This window comes from Micromys minutus (assembly GCF_963924665.1).
Source record: "Micromys minutus genome assembly, chromosome: 4".
NCBI classification, from domain to species: Eukaryota; Metazoa; Chordata; class Mammalia; order Rodentia; family Muridae; genus Micromys; species Micromys minutus.
Window position 1 is genome coordinate 31,302,252 of NC_137973.1, and position 13,336 is coordinate 31,315,587.

At 44.9% G+C, this 13,336-nt stretch overlaps 1 protein-coding gene and 1 pseudogene across 2 annotated transcripts; both read right to left on the reverse strand.

The window, feature by feature from the left end:
• Positions 1-3,875: 3,875 nt before the first annotated feature.
• Positions 3,876-4,343, reverse strand: LOC308420041 (RNA-binding protein 3-like; annotated as a pseudogene). The gene has a single exon. The product of its transcript is annotated as an RNA-binding protein 3-like (transcript).
• Positions 4,344-11,299: 6,956 nt separating this feature from the next.
• Positions 11,300-11,869, reverse strand: LOC308419439 (cell division control protein 42 homolog; the record flags this gene model as incomplete). The annotated part of the gene is made up of 1 exon (XM_080915167.1): positions 11,300-11,869. The coding sequence occupies one exon, from the start codon at positions 11,867-11,869 to the stop codon at positions 11,300-11,302; it is 570 nt and encodes a 189-aa protein (XP_080771293.1).
• Positions 11,870-13,336: the final 1,467 nt, after the last annotated feature.

Sequence of the window (13,336 nt, forward strand, 5' to 3'; positions counted from 1 at the left end):
CAAATAAACAACAACAGCAGCAGCAAAAACCAAATATCTTAACTTGTACAATGATTAAGAACTGGGCTTTGAGTTACACAGACTAAACAACAGCAGCAGGGACCCGAGGGGCCGACCGGAGTTGGAGACACTAAAGACTAAACCAGGGCGTGTGAGGGCAGGTCACTCGAGGTCACAGGAGAGAGCAGCAACACAGGAAAAGTAGAGCTCAGGGGCAGAGGAAGAGTCCTACAGCTTCTGAATGGAAGAGACACATCGATCTTTGTTCAAGGGTCAAGGACAGCAACGGTTGTTGGGCGCCATGAAAGAAAGAAAAAAAGAAAGAGAGAGAGAGAGAGAGAGAGAGAGAGAGAGAGAGAAAGAAATGCCACCCTGTGGACCTTCGCTTCCCAGGAGCAGGACTTAAGTGTCCAGAATTTGGGACATACCCCAATGCCCGGATCCTGTAGCTTCCGAGAGCACCGGGGTTCTCTGGGAGGATGACATCTATACACAGTTCATGAACCCTGGCGAGAAGCAGCATTCTGACCCCAGGGCCTGTGCGTCCTCGTGGAGGCAAACTTCTAGGACAGGGCCACTCAGACGCCGCTGTCTGCTTGTCTGAGGGATCACTGGTGTGCCGGTTAAAAATTAAAATGCCTTTGGATTGCCTAGAAGCTGGTGGGGATAGCAGGTATATGATTCTCATGCAATCTCGGAAAGGGCCACTATAAGTGGTTTCCGTAGTGTAGTGGTTATCACGTTCGCCTCACACGCGAAAGGTCCCCGGTTCGAAACCGGGCGGAAACAATCCATTTGTTTTTAAAACCCAGCCTAGGAGCACCACACCGAGGGAAAAAAAAACTCGTGTTAGTCTCTCTCTGCGTTTTAGGTACTAGATGTTTGGTACTCCGAATGCATCAGTGGAAGGCTTGGTTCCCCAAAACCTTTGGAGCTTTTAGAAGCCTAGATGAGACCAAATAAAAGTCGCCCCAGTCTCCTACACAGAGCAACTGAGAATTATTATTGCATTTGGGTAGGAGGGAAGGTCGTGATCTTCAGGGTGAAGATAGACCAGGCTTTTATTGTATCCACAACAACGTTCCTACGGGGAGATTTCACGTTGTGCGAATGAGTTTAGTACCAAGTGACTATTCAAAGGCTGCTCTCTGTAGACTGGCTCATGACCCAGTGCGCAAAACTCAGGCTCTCGCCGCGGTGGGGGTCTCCTTCTGCGGGCTCTGCTCTTTCCGGCTGCAGAAAAAGGATCACATTCTGGATGTGTGGGTCATCCTTCTAATTCCAGCACTTGGGAAAGGGGAGTCTGAGTCTGAAGCCAACCTAAAAGGGGGGAGGGGAGGGGAGCTACTCTGGGCATGTTAGCTTTCTCCCCCGCTCTCTTCACTTTCTCTTAGACTCCACACTTCAAGGCTGATACCATCTAAAGATGCTTCTTTCTTCTTCCCTGTCACCCTCAACCCCTTCCTTTTGACACCGAGGAGCGAAGCGTGCGCAGCCCTCGAGCGCTGTCCCCTTCTCCGTCTTCCTTCTCCCTCCCTCCCTCCCTCCCTCCCTACCTCCCTACCCCCCCCCCCTCGCTGGTAGGGTTCATGTTGCTATTTTCTGCTTTATGGATTCACACAGAGAAAATCCAAGCTTTCTCCTGACCAGCAACTGTGGCACGGGGCCTCCTTCGTACTCCAGCCCGACTTGGCCGCGGCGGGTGAGGTAGCGAGAGTTGGGGAAAGGCGAGAGGGTTTAGGGGGGAGTCGTGTAAGGAAGGGAGAAAAGAAAGTAGATCAGGGAAGAAGAATGTGTTCGGAGGGGAAGAAAAACAGGAAGATGCCAGAGAAAAACGAAGCCCCTCAGCTGAACAGCAAAGCCATTTGCTGTTTACTGCTCCTCAGTAAGGCGGTTTTTGTTTTTTAAGAATTATTTTATTGTTTTTACACTGTAGCTGTCTTCAGACACCAGAAGAGGGCATCAGATCTCATTACAGATGGTTGTGAGCCACCTTGTGGTTGCTGGGAATTGAACTCAGGACCTCTAGAAGAGCAGTCAGTGCTCTTAACCACTGAGCCCGAAGCAGTCCTTTCTTTTCTTTCTTTCTTTCTTTTTTTCCTTCTTTCTTTCTTTCTTTCTTTCTGTAAATATTTGTAAATTTACAAACAAAGCCACTAGAAATAAAGGAATTCGTTTTGGGGACGCCTGATGAAGTTCTAGCGTGTGCCCACAATCATAGCGGTTCTGCTCTGAGTCCCGGAGGCGTCGTGCCCTCTCTTGGGCCCACTGGGACTGACTCTTTTAATTCACGCACGCGGTCGGAGAGCAAGCTTTACCTCCGGCCACGGCGGTCCTGGCGAGAAGCACTGTGTGCACAAAGAGAGGAACCAGAGCCAAGCAGGAGGCAGGTGACTTGTTTCTTATAGAGATGGGGAGAACACCAATCCCTGTGTCTCCGTGGCGCAATCGGTTAGCGCGTTCGGCTGTTAACTGAAAGGTTGGTGGTTCGAGCCCACCCGGGGACGTGTGTCCCACAAAGTGGGGACTACACTCGCTGGTCTTATTCCCTTTTTTACCAAATCCTGCTTACCCTCCAAAGTTGTAAAGCCCATGGGACCAAAATTATTGTCTGGTAAGGTTTCCTTTTTTACAACTAATATCCTTTTGACTTTTGATCACGTGTTTCATTATTACAAACAAGACCATCCATTTCTGTGCACACATCTGCGGTCGCTGTGCAAGGGTTTCTGTAGAGTCCTGGAGAGCAAGTGTTCAACTAAATTTTAAAATATTGTCTCTTTTGTTGTCTTATTAGCTGTAATTCTTTCCCCTGTTTTTATTGAGTTATTAACTTAGTCGGTTTTAATTTATCATAGTCTGTCTCACGTGTTGTCGTTCACGGTTACTTGAATTACACATTTTTTTTTCCTTAAAGACATCTTTACTACTTTTAAGTCTGATGTTTCTTAAGGGGATGGAAATAATAGGGATGGTGATGCTGAGCTTGCCGTTTTACTGGCACTGGTATTTACAATGCTCCTAATTCTTTGCGTGCATACAGATTCCCTCCGAGAGGCAGCTGCTTTCACGGGCAATTATAGTGTGCAGTGCGGGGCTGGCTCTTCAACACTGACGCCCCGCCCCAGCCACGCCCACGCCACGCCCGCCCACGCCCCTTTCTTTAAAGGCACACCTCGGATCCCTGTATTTTGTATATGTGCCATCACTTATTCCTCCAATTACTCTGTGTGTGTGTGTGTGTGTGTGTGTGTGTGTGTGTGTGTGTGTGTTCAGGTTTCATCTTTTAATTCACTCCATGAAGTACATCTTAAACACATCAGACACAATAGAATACTTTTTCTTCCAGTATTAAAAAAATGACATTCACAAACATTTTAAAGAAGCTTTTCTATATAATCAGAACGGTGATCTTTAATTAAAAAAACATCTCTACGTAATCATGATCTTGATTTAGATTATTCACAGGTATACTCAGAAATCAACTTCTGGCCATGATAAACATTGTTTACAAACTTCTTAAATGTCCCTAAATTAATTTTAAAAACTGATTTAGCCTGGCTTTTTTTTCTCTTGGCTAGCGACAATAATCCTGAGTGCCTAAACAAAAAAACCTGATAAAAGGAAAAATATTGGGACTGTAACAAATGTCTTTAAATGTGTCTTTTAAAGGGGAAAATGGTTAAAGAACACATGAAGATTTCTAAAAAGTTCTTTAACAAACTACCTTGGGGGTTCAATTCAAAAATAGAACGTGATGTGCTAAAACAGACGTTTCAGCACAGCTCCAAAAATTGTTATAAATATAGCATTTCACAAGGACGATCCTGGATCAGAAGTGTTGTTCCTTGTGTGTATTTTGTATGCATACCATCTCAGTAGTCATAATTGTCTCTGTAACTTCCTCCTGAGTAGCGGCCATAACCTCCCTGGCTGCCACTGTAGTCTCTAGACCGCCCATGCCCATACCCATATCCTCCAGGTCGACTGCCATATCTTCTTCCACCTCCATATCCCTGGTCTCCACCGCCTCTAGAGTAGCTGCGACCACGCCCATGGGCCCCAAAGGCACCCCCTCTGGTTTTCCTGGCAGACTTGCCTGCCTGGTTGACATGAATTTGGCGCCCATCCAGGGACTCTCCGTTCATGGCTCTCATCCCATCTGAGGCATGCTCTGGGTTTGAGAAAGCGATGGAGCCAAAAGCCCGGGATCTTTGAGTCTCCCGGTCCTTGACGCAACCACCTCCAGAGACAGGCCCAAAGCTGCTGAAGTGTCTTCAAGTGCCTGCTCACCGGTGTTGAAGTTGAGCCCTCCCACGAAGTTTTCCTTCTTCAGGAGACATGGCAGAAAGCGAGTCCTAGAAATTAAAAGGCGGAAGACGGCAGAGACGAGCTCTAAGGAACCAGGAGAACCCTCTGATTACTTTTGACGTTTAATTCTCTGTGAGCAGGTCCGTTCAGGATTCTCAATTGCTGGTTGGGCTTCTTACAGATGCTCTACCTCTTACCAATGCTCTTTTGTCCATCTTTCAGCAATCTTTTTTTCCCCTTCCATTTTTTCCCCCTAGACAGAGTTTTTCTGTGACCTTTCTCTGTGGCCCTGGCTGTATTGGAACTCGTTTTGTAGACCAGGCTGGCCTCGAACTGAGAGACCCAGCAGCCTCCAAGTGCTGGGATCAAAGGCGTATTCCCTCATGCCCCGGCAAACTTTTTTTTTTTTTTTTTTTTTTTTTTTTTTTAACTTCTTAATGGCTTTCTGTAGCTTTGCATTCCCTGACATTTCCCGTCTAATAGCTTTCTTTCTGTTAATTCCATCTGGTAGATTTATTAACTTAGATGTTATTTTTAGGCTCTGGAAGGTTAACTTTGGCCATTCCAGTTTTTATATGGTCTATGTCCTTATGCAAAACAATATATAGCAGCTTCAGCTTCAAGTTTTTCTCAACTCATTCTAACTTATCAGTTCTGGCCAGGATCCACTTATTCTCCTCATTATGTGCCATGTTTCTTGCTTTTGAGCATGCTCAGTATCTTAGTTTGGGTTTTATTGCTGTGAAGAGACCCCATGATCACAGCAACTCTTATAAAGGGCAACATGTAATTGAGGCTGGCTTATTTTCAGAGGTTCAGCCCATTATGGTGGGGAGCATGGCAGCATCCAGACAGGCGTGGTGCTGGAGAAGGGGCTGAGAGTTCTACATCTAGACTGTACTGGCTGGTTTTGTGTCAACCTGACACAAGCTGGAGTTATCACAGAGAAAGGAGCCTCAGTTGGGGAAATGTCTCCATGAGATCCAGCTGTAAGGCATTTTCTCAACTAGTGATCAAGGAGGGAGGGCCCAGCCCATTGTGGGTGGTGCCATCCCTGGGCTGGTAGACCTGGGTTCTATAAGAAAGCAGGCTGAGCAAGCAGGGGAAGCAAGCCAGTAAGTGACATCCCTCCATGGCCTCTGCATCAGCTCCTGCTTCCTGACCTGCTTGAGTTCCAGTCCTGACTTCCTTTGGTGATGAACAGCAATGTGGAAGTGTAAGCTGAATAAACCCTTTCCTCCCCAACTTGCTTCTTGGTCATGGTGTTTTGTGCAGGAATAGAAACCCTGACTAAGACAGACTAAAGGCAACAGAAGGAGACTGTGTGTTACACTGGAAGTAGCTCAAGTATATTAGACCTCAAAGCCCACCCCCACAGTGACATACTTCCTCTAACAAGGGCACGACTCCTAACAGGGCCAAGCAAATTCAAACCACCACATGCCCTGATCCTTCTCTCCAGCCCCTGCTGTCTGTCTCTTCACAAGCATGCCCAGATTAGTGATCTGCCGAACACTGGCGGAGAAACCTTTACCCTCTCTCTTCCCAGTTTTCCTCGAAATGTATCACAGACCTATGAATTCTAGTCATCCCTAAACTAAAAAAGACATGTGTATGAATGATAAATTCTCAAGCAGATTTGGAGGGGGGGCTCAGAAGGGAAGGGGAGTGGACAGGGGAGGACTGGACAGTGAGCAGGGTCATGATGGGGTGCATGATGTAAAATTCCTCCCAGGCAGACTTTCGCCTGGCCCACACACAGTTCTGCACCTGAAGACGTGCGCAGGCACCATCAGAGCTCACATTGCCATTTCCAGTCTTTCAGGATTTGCCTTGACATCTAAGCATTCAGAGCATAAGATTCCTTTAAAGTCCCTAGAAAGCATTCCTTTAAAGATGGGTAGGTAGGACCGTGTATTTTAAAACTGCCAAAGAAGGCTCCTCCAGTGGAGGACTGGGCTGACCAGCTCGGGTACCACTCAGCCCAGATCCAGGGCTTTGAGTCAGTCCACCCCACCATCTACCCCATCTGTGAGCTGCTGGAGCTCATGACGGAACTGGTCTTGCAGAACCAGAGCCACGGGATCTCCATGACATTGGACAACAGCAGGATATCCAAGAGGAGTCTCAATGAGTGTCCAGTACTGACGGTGTGACAGAGGCCAGAGGCCTCCAAACAGACTCGTCGCAATGACCATCGGCATGTGAAGAAGCTATTTGAACAAACGGTTTACTGCGTGACACACTGCGGTTTCAAATGCCACTGTGACGAGGGTGTCTGTAACGGAGAGCTGGGAAAGATGGAGGAGTGGAGAAGGCGGTGTGGGGTGGAACGGGGGATGTGAGCGCTAACGGGGGGTGTGAGCGCTGATGGGTGTGGGAGAAGGCTTCAACAGCCATGTTGAGGTCCGCAGACTATACTGCCACCAGAGACCAAGTGGGTGTTCGCAGTCTGTGCCGTTGCCAGAAACCACGTAGAAGCCCAGGGTTTGTGCACCCGCTGACTGTAAAGGGCAAGGAAGCTACGCTTGAAGTGGCATCGATGTTTGCTGATGCACAGTTCAAAAAGAGGACTACAGAAGGCTTCAGTGACAACCCCTACCTCCACCACAACCCCCCACCAAAATAATAATAATAAAATAAAGTGAAATAAATAAATAAATAAGAGCCTAAAGAGGAAGCCATCTGAGAACTCTTAAAAACTGTGATAAGGATACTGAAGTGTAGCTCTCCACATTGATGGCTTCTGGCAGGGGTGCAGTTTTAGAAGGGTTCATCTTCCCTTGGGGGGGGGCTGCCACTGGGAGTCTGTCCATGCTCCAGTGAGTATACAGACACTACAAAACAGACTTGTTTTTTTTTTTTTTAATTTTCTTCCCCCCCCCTTCTTCTTCTTTGTGGGGGTGAGGTCACAAGGGAAGGGGAGTGGACACGGGAGGATTGGGAAGTAAGAGTGATCATGATCAGGATGCATGGTGTGAAATTCCCAAATAATTAACAAAAATATTATGTTGAAAAATTATTGCCAAAGAGACTTTTTTAATTAGAGTATAAAATCTTGCAGGAGAACGCATCCCCCTTGTCACTACGGAACACAAGGTTTTTGGTTTTAAGTTAAAAATAAATATATTTTTTAACATTTTCAGAGGGTAATGAGAACAATTTTGTTGGAGTTTAAGAGCAAAAGCACCCTTTAGTCCCAGCATTCAGTAGACACAAAAATGGGGGGGGGGGTGCTTACTAACAGATTAGTTGAGAAATGTGTTTCTAACACACAAAGACAAACTGTTAACTAGCAACCATAGAGGATGTTCCAGGAGAGGGTACATCTTGCAGATAACTGCAGCCCGTCACACGGTGAGGACCAAACTTTGTGGCCCTCTACTCTTCCGGAGTCTCGGGGCTCGCCTTCCGCCACAGCTTCCAAAGCCCGTTAAGGTTTAACACTCTACAACCAAAAGCTGATGAGGTCGAGTTTGAATATAAACCCCCAGTCTGCGCGTCTACGGCGTTCGCAGCAGCGCGATAGAACCAAAGCAGCAGAGCCAGGATCCTGGGCTGTGGCCTTCGCAAAACCATTCTGAGAATAGGACAAACCTGGGTTCCCCTGGGGAACTGTAGAGTATCCGAGACAGTAGGAGCTCAATTCCAACTGAGACACTTGCAGTCTAGAAAGTCACCCGCTTGCTTCTGTCTCTAAGAGGAGAGCCAGAGAGGCTCTTGCACGAGAACCCGCTGCCCACCCACCTTCCTCCAGGGCTGCTCCCGCCCCGGCTCCAGGTGAGTCACCAGGAAAGGAATCACCTCTTCCTGGAGCACTACAACAAAGATGCCTTCTGATCACTAAAAGATCCAGCAAACATTTCAAGGACATTTTGAACTAGGTATTTCTGTTAAGTCGGAAGACTGTCTTTGCAGAATACAAAACAGAACACAAGATGATCGTCAGAGTCTGATGATCGTGGTTGAAGAGGTGGTCAGTATGACAAAATCCATCACTATCAATGATGGTCGTCTGCTTTGTTCTGCTAGGACAACACACTTTTATATTTAAAAAATAAAAGCAGCAAAAGAAACCCTTGTGGAATTTGAAATATTAGAAAATGTCCGTGACTATAAAAAATAAACATAAAACAATATCATATAAACATAAAATAGTAAGGATGGTTGGTTTTCTGGTTTGTCAGATTTGTTCCATAAATGCGGTCTCTGGATACTCACATTTTGTTTGGGACCACACTAAAACACAATCTTTTCTGGAAACGGTCCCACGGATAGACACCCCGATGCAGTCTTAGATATCTTAACAATCCCAGCCAGACTGATGACTAAAACCAATCGTCACAGCAGCTTAAAAAGCGATTGCATGGAAAACATGGAAAAGCATCAAGGTAGCCATAGTAAAGTCTAGGCTGTGGGAATATGGTGTTCTTTGTGTATTTGCCAAATGTATTTGTTTAAAATAATGTTTTTGAGTGGCACGTGGGTAAAGGGACGGGGCGCGAAACGGACGTGAGATGGGTGAGAGAAACTCTTGTTGAGAACACAGATCTAGAAAAGATGTTGTTTGCAATACAATATTGGGGGGAGCCGTTGTTGGAATAAACACTATCGGGGAGTCAGGTGCATCACGAGGGAATTAAGACAGTTTTAAACTCGTCTTTGTTTTTTGTTTTTTGGTTTTTTTTTTTTGTTTTTGTTTTTGTTTTTTTTTTTTTTTTTTTTTTTTCATTTTTCTCTTTTTAAAAGATCCCCATTTCTTTAGATAGATTTTTGCTATTTGCAATTTCTGTCCTGGTGCTTCTGAGCCTGTTTTCTGGAGCCAAGCTGCCTGTATTTTTTTTTTTTTTTTTTTTTTTCGGTTTTAATTCTCGTTTCAAATTTCATCCCGCTCATGCAGTCGTTAGCTGTCCTTTTCGGGTTTCCCGTTCTCCATCCAGGCTTCTGCAGATCCACCACCATGCGGAGTTTCCCTCTCTGCCAACGAGCTCCAAACAGCTCCTCCCGGTCTTAAACCCACAAAAGCAAAAGCCAGACCAAGCTTGAATCCCACGCGTGTAGCTGAGTCCACTGTTGTGGAAATTCCGACACGATCCGAATGCAAAAAGAAAAAGTCTGTGAACCGATGGGGGAATCGTAGTGGAAAGTCTTCGTTTTTTCTGCTAACATCCGGTGGCTATATCAGACCTGAGGGCAGGCAACTCAGCTCCAGTTCACCTGAAGCCAAACAAACTAAAGGGAAAGGTTCCACTGAGACTTGAACTCAGATCGCTGGATTCAGAGTCCAGAGTGCTAACCATTACACCATGGAACCTGCATGGGGTGTTCAATGGTGCTCATTGGTTGTATGAGAAAAGGCTTGGCCCACTTTGTCAGCACATACTTAGATTGGAATAATACAGAGAAGATTAGCATGGCTCCTGTGCGTGGATAACACTCAGATCCGTGAAGATTTCATATTTTTATTGGCACAACTGGATTTTAAAAAATGCTTATCTGTGTTTTTATTCATTAGTTTTGTACGTTTTTTTTATTTTATCTGCACCGTAGGAAGTCCTCTATGCCCCTATGGTCTTTTTTTTTTTTTTTTTTTTGTGAATGGTTTTGTTTGTTTAATACATCTGAAAAGAATTCATATACAAAGGGTTGAGACACAAGAAAGCATCGGTTCGGCACTAATGAATTCACAAGATCAGGACTGGGGAAGGAGATTACCTAAACATTTTTAAAAACTGGAACCTGCAAACAAAATAATCTGATAAAGTCTCTATTAACACTTATAAAGAGTCAACGAGGCTCTCACCATTTTTCTTGAGAGAGCTTCAGCCAGTTGTTCAAGGATTCCTTATAGACATGAAAGAAAAAAGGGGGATAGCCCTGACTGGTCCCCATGTTGGTTAAAAGTATGCTCCCCACCCCACATGCTCATAGCTTCTTAATGAAGCAGGTCTGTAACCTCATCACCTGAAAGGAGATGCCAATCATCAGTAATGATGTGTTTCCTAACACCATCCCCCTGAGGAACCCTCTGTACCAGGTCTTCAGCTGAATCCAGGAACACTACACAGTGAGTTGTGAATCTATGCTAAGCATATAAGAAAATGACTGACAGGGGCAAAAGAACTTATTTTTTTTTAATTAGGAACTCAATCCATTTGGTGCATTTTAAAAGGTGCAACACTCTTTTCCATTTATCAATGAAAGAAGTTAGAAATTATTCCCCCTCCCTAAATCAGCAAATGGCAAACAAATACCCTTTAAAGTCACAGTCACATAGAGAGTGCATCCTAGAAAGAGGGGCAAGACAGCTTCCACCCACCTTCATGAGTTTCATCAAAGACTGGATCCACTTAAGGGTGGAGAGAAAAGGCAACTTTCAAGAAGGAGTATGTTATTAGACGAGGCATTTCTATACTCCTTCCTAAGAGCACCAGGTAGGGAGTGGAATGTGGAAATAATCTGTCCTCCTCCCCCACAGGCTGTCCTCTGGTTAACAAATTTTAAAATACAAGTCTAAGAAACAACCCCATACACACCCCAAACGGAGAAAAGGGTTGATGAAAAAAACAAAACAAAAGACACTAAGATGCCCCAGATAACTCTCCAAAATGGAACCAGGGAGCAGCTTTGACAGTTTGAGTTAGTCTGTTACAGTCAACACAAGCATGCCTTGCTTTTAAACAAAACAAAATGTTTGTGGGGGGTTTATTGTTGGTTTTTGTTGTTGTTGTTTGGTTTTAAACAAGGAAACAAAAACTAGCACTCATTGCTTTTCAGACAATACATAATTACTGGAAATTAACTATTACTGGAAGGGCAAGGGGGCCATACTAATGGACCTTGTCTCACATGAGTGCATGTGGGTAGGTGCAGGGTGTTTGTCATTATTGCAGAAACAAATTTTAATTTTTAATCTTTAGTTTGATTTAAACATTGCTTTTAGTATGATGGCAACACCAGCTGTGCAGAAAGGGTTCTGGAGATGCGTTCATAGCAGCACACACCTGCGGCTCTTCTTTGGTTCTGGAGGCTCCAGGGCAGCCAATATTGCTTCATCAAACACATTCTTTAGGCCTTTCTGTGTGAGGGCAGAACACTCCACATACTTGACAGCCTTCAGATCCAGCTTTTCAGCAGTCTCTGGAGTAATAGGCTTCCGTTTGTTCTTGGCAAGTTTCTCAATAGTAGAGGGGTCATCTCTGAGATCAATTTGGGTTCCAACAAGCAAGAAAGGAGTCTTTGGACAGTGGTGAGTTATCTCAGGCACCCACTTTTCTTTCACATTTTCAAACGAGGATGGAGAGACCACTGAGAGACATACTAGAAAAACATCTGTCTGTGGATAACTTAGTGGTCGTAGTCTGTTATAATCCTCTTGCCCTGCAGTATCAAAAAGTCCAAGAGTGTATGGCTTTCCACCAATCATAACTGTGACTGCATAGTTGTCAAAAACAGTTGGTACATATTCCGATGGGAATTTGTTTGTTGTGTAGGATATCAGGAGACATGTTTTACCAACAGCACCATCACCAACAACAACACACTTAATTGTCTGCATGGCGGAAATAGTTTTGTATCCACTTTTAATATGTCAAAGAAGGAGTTTAATAACTCCTTGTTTAATAACATACTCAGCTTCTCTGCCGGGGCATTGGCAGCACTCGCCCCTATGGTCTTAGACCCCCGACAAGAGCCCCCATCAAAAGCAACATGGTCTCTCTTCATTTACCACATTTCTCTGTCCTAAGATGAACTTTCCCCACACAAAGGCACCCAAACCACTCACTGCAGAACCATATAATATATGTATCCAAGGTCTCCTAAAACACAGATAAATTCAACATTCTACCTCAAAATAGTAATGTGTACATATTACAGTTCTCCAGTCAGCCTTGAGCTGTTAAAGATAAGACTGAATTCATTATGTTTTAATTAAAATGTCTTTGATTACTCATTTATTATTGTGGGAAAATAGAGGGAATTGTGCATTTCGCAGAGAGGGGCAAGAGAGGAATCTATGAAGTGATCATAAGAAACTAAACCATGGTGGGAACTTGACCCATGGCTTCTGCCCATAATCTCAGCTACTTCTAAGCCTGAGGCAAGAGAATCAGAAGTTCAAGGCCTGTGTAGACTACCGAGCAAATTCACAGCCAGCCTGGGCACTTCAGAAATGCCTGGCTGTGAAATACAAGATGAAAAGAGCTGGCGATCTGTGGAAGGATGCTTTCCTAGCAGCATGAGGGTGGACAGAAGGTCTCTCTATCCTCACTATCAGAGGAGCACAATTTAGGTAGAATTTTGGACTGTAGAGATCTCTCAGCAAGAAAAGGTCGCCCACCAGACTACCTTGTCTTCTGAACTCCACATGGCCATCACACATACTAAGATGAATTAATACAGGATTAAAAGCTTCTTCACAGGGACAATGTTTTCCTGCTCTGTGGTCATACCACCCTGAATTCACCCAGTCGCTCCTGATGTAGGCAGCTAATCTGAAGCCGACCTGGACAGCAGGCAGAGGAGCTGGAGTTTCTCAAACCCCTCAGTTTAGCCTTAGTCACAGGAACTGAAAGACAGACAGAAGCGTGAGAAAACTGAGAGCCACAGAGACGGGAATTGGAACCAAAGGCAGCTTGGCCCCTAAAAACATGCGCAGAATCACCTTGCGTCCATATCACACTAGGAAATAACTATTTCCTTAAAACCAGAGAAAAATCCTACGACAAGTGACAAGTGGCCACAAATGTCCTCATTTTATGCTGGCCTCACTATGCACCTTATACAAATGAAGACGATAACAAACCCTCCATATTCCCACCTCTTGAAAGCACCCATATAAGTTATAACGCATTTTAAAGTCGTTGTTTTATACAAAAGTTTACTCATTTATCGGGTGCAGTGGAAATCGATCAGGAAAAGCACAAAGTGTTGAGGTTTTTCTCTGTAGCACCTCGCGCTGAGAAATGGCTTTTCATTATCAGACGGCCCGAGGAAAAGTCGTATTCCAAAGAATGCGCACAGC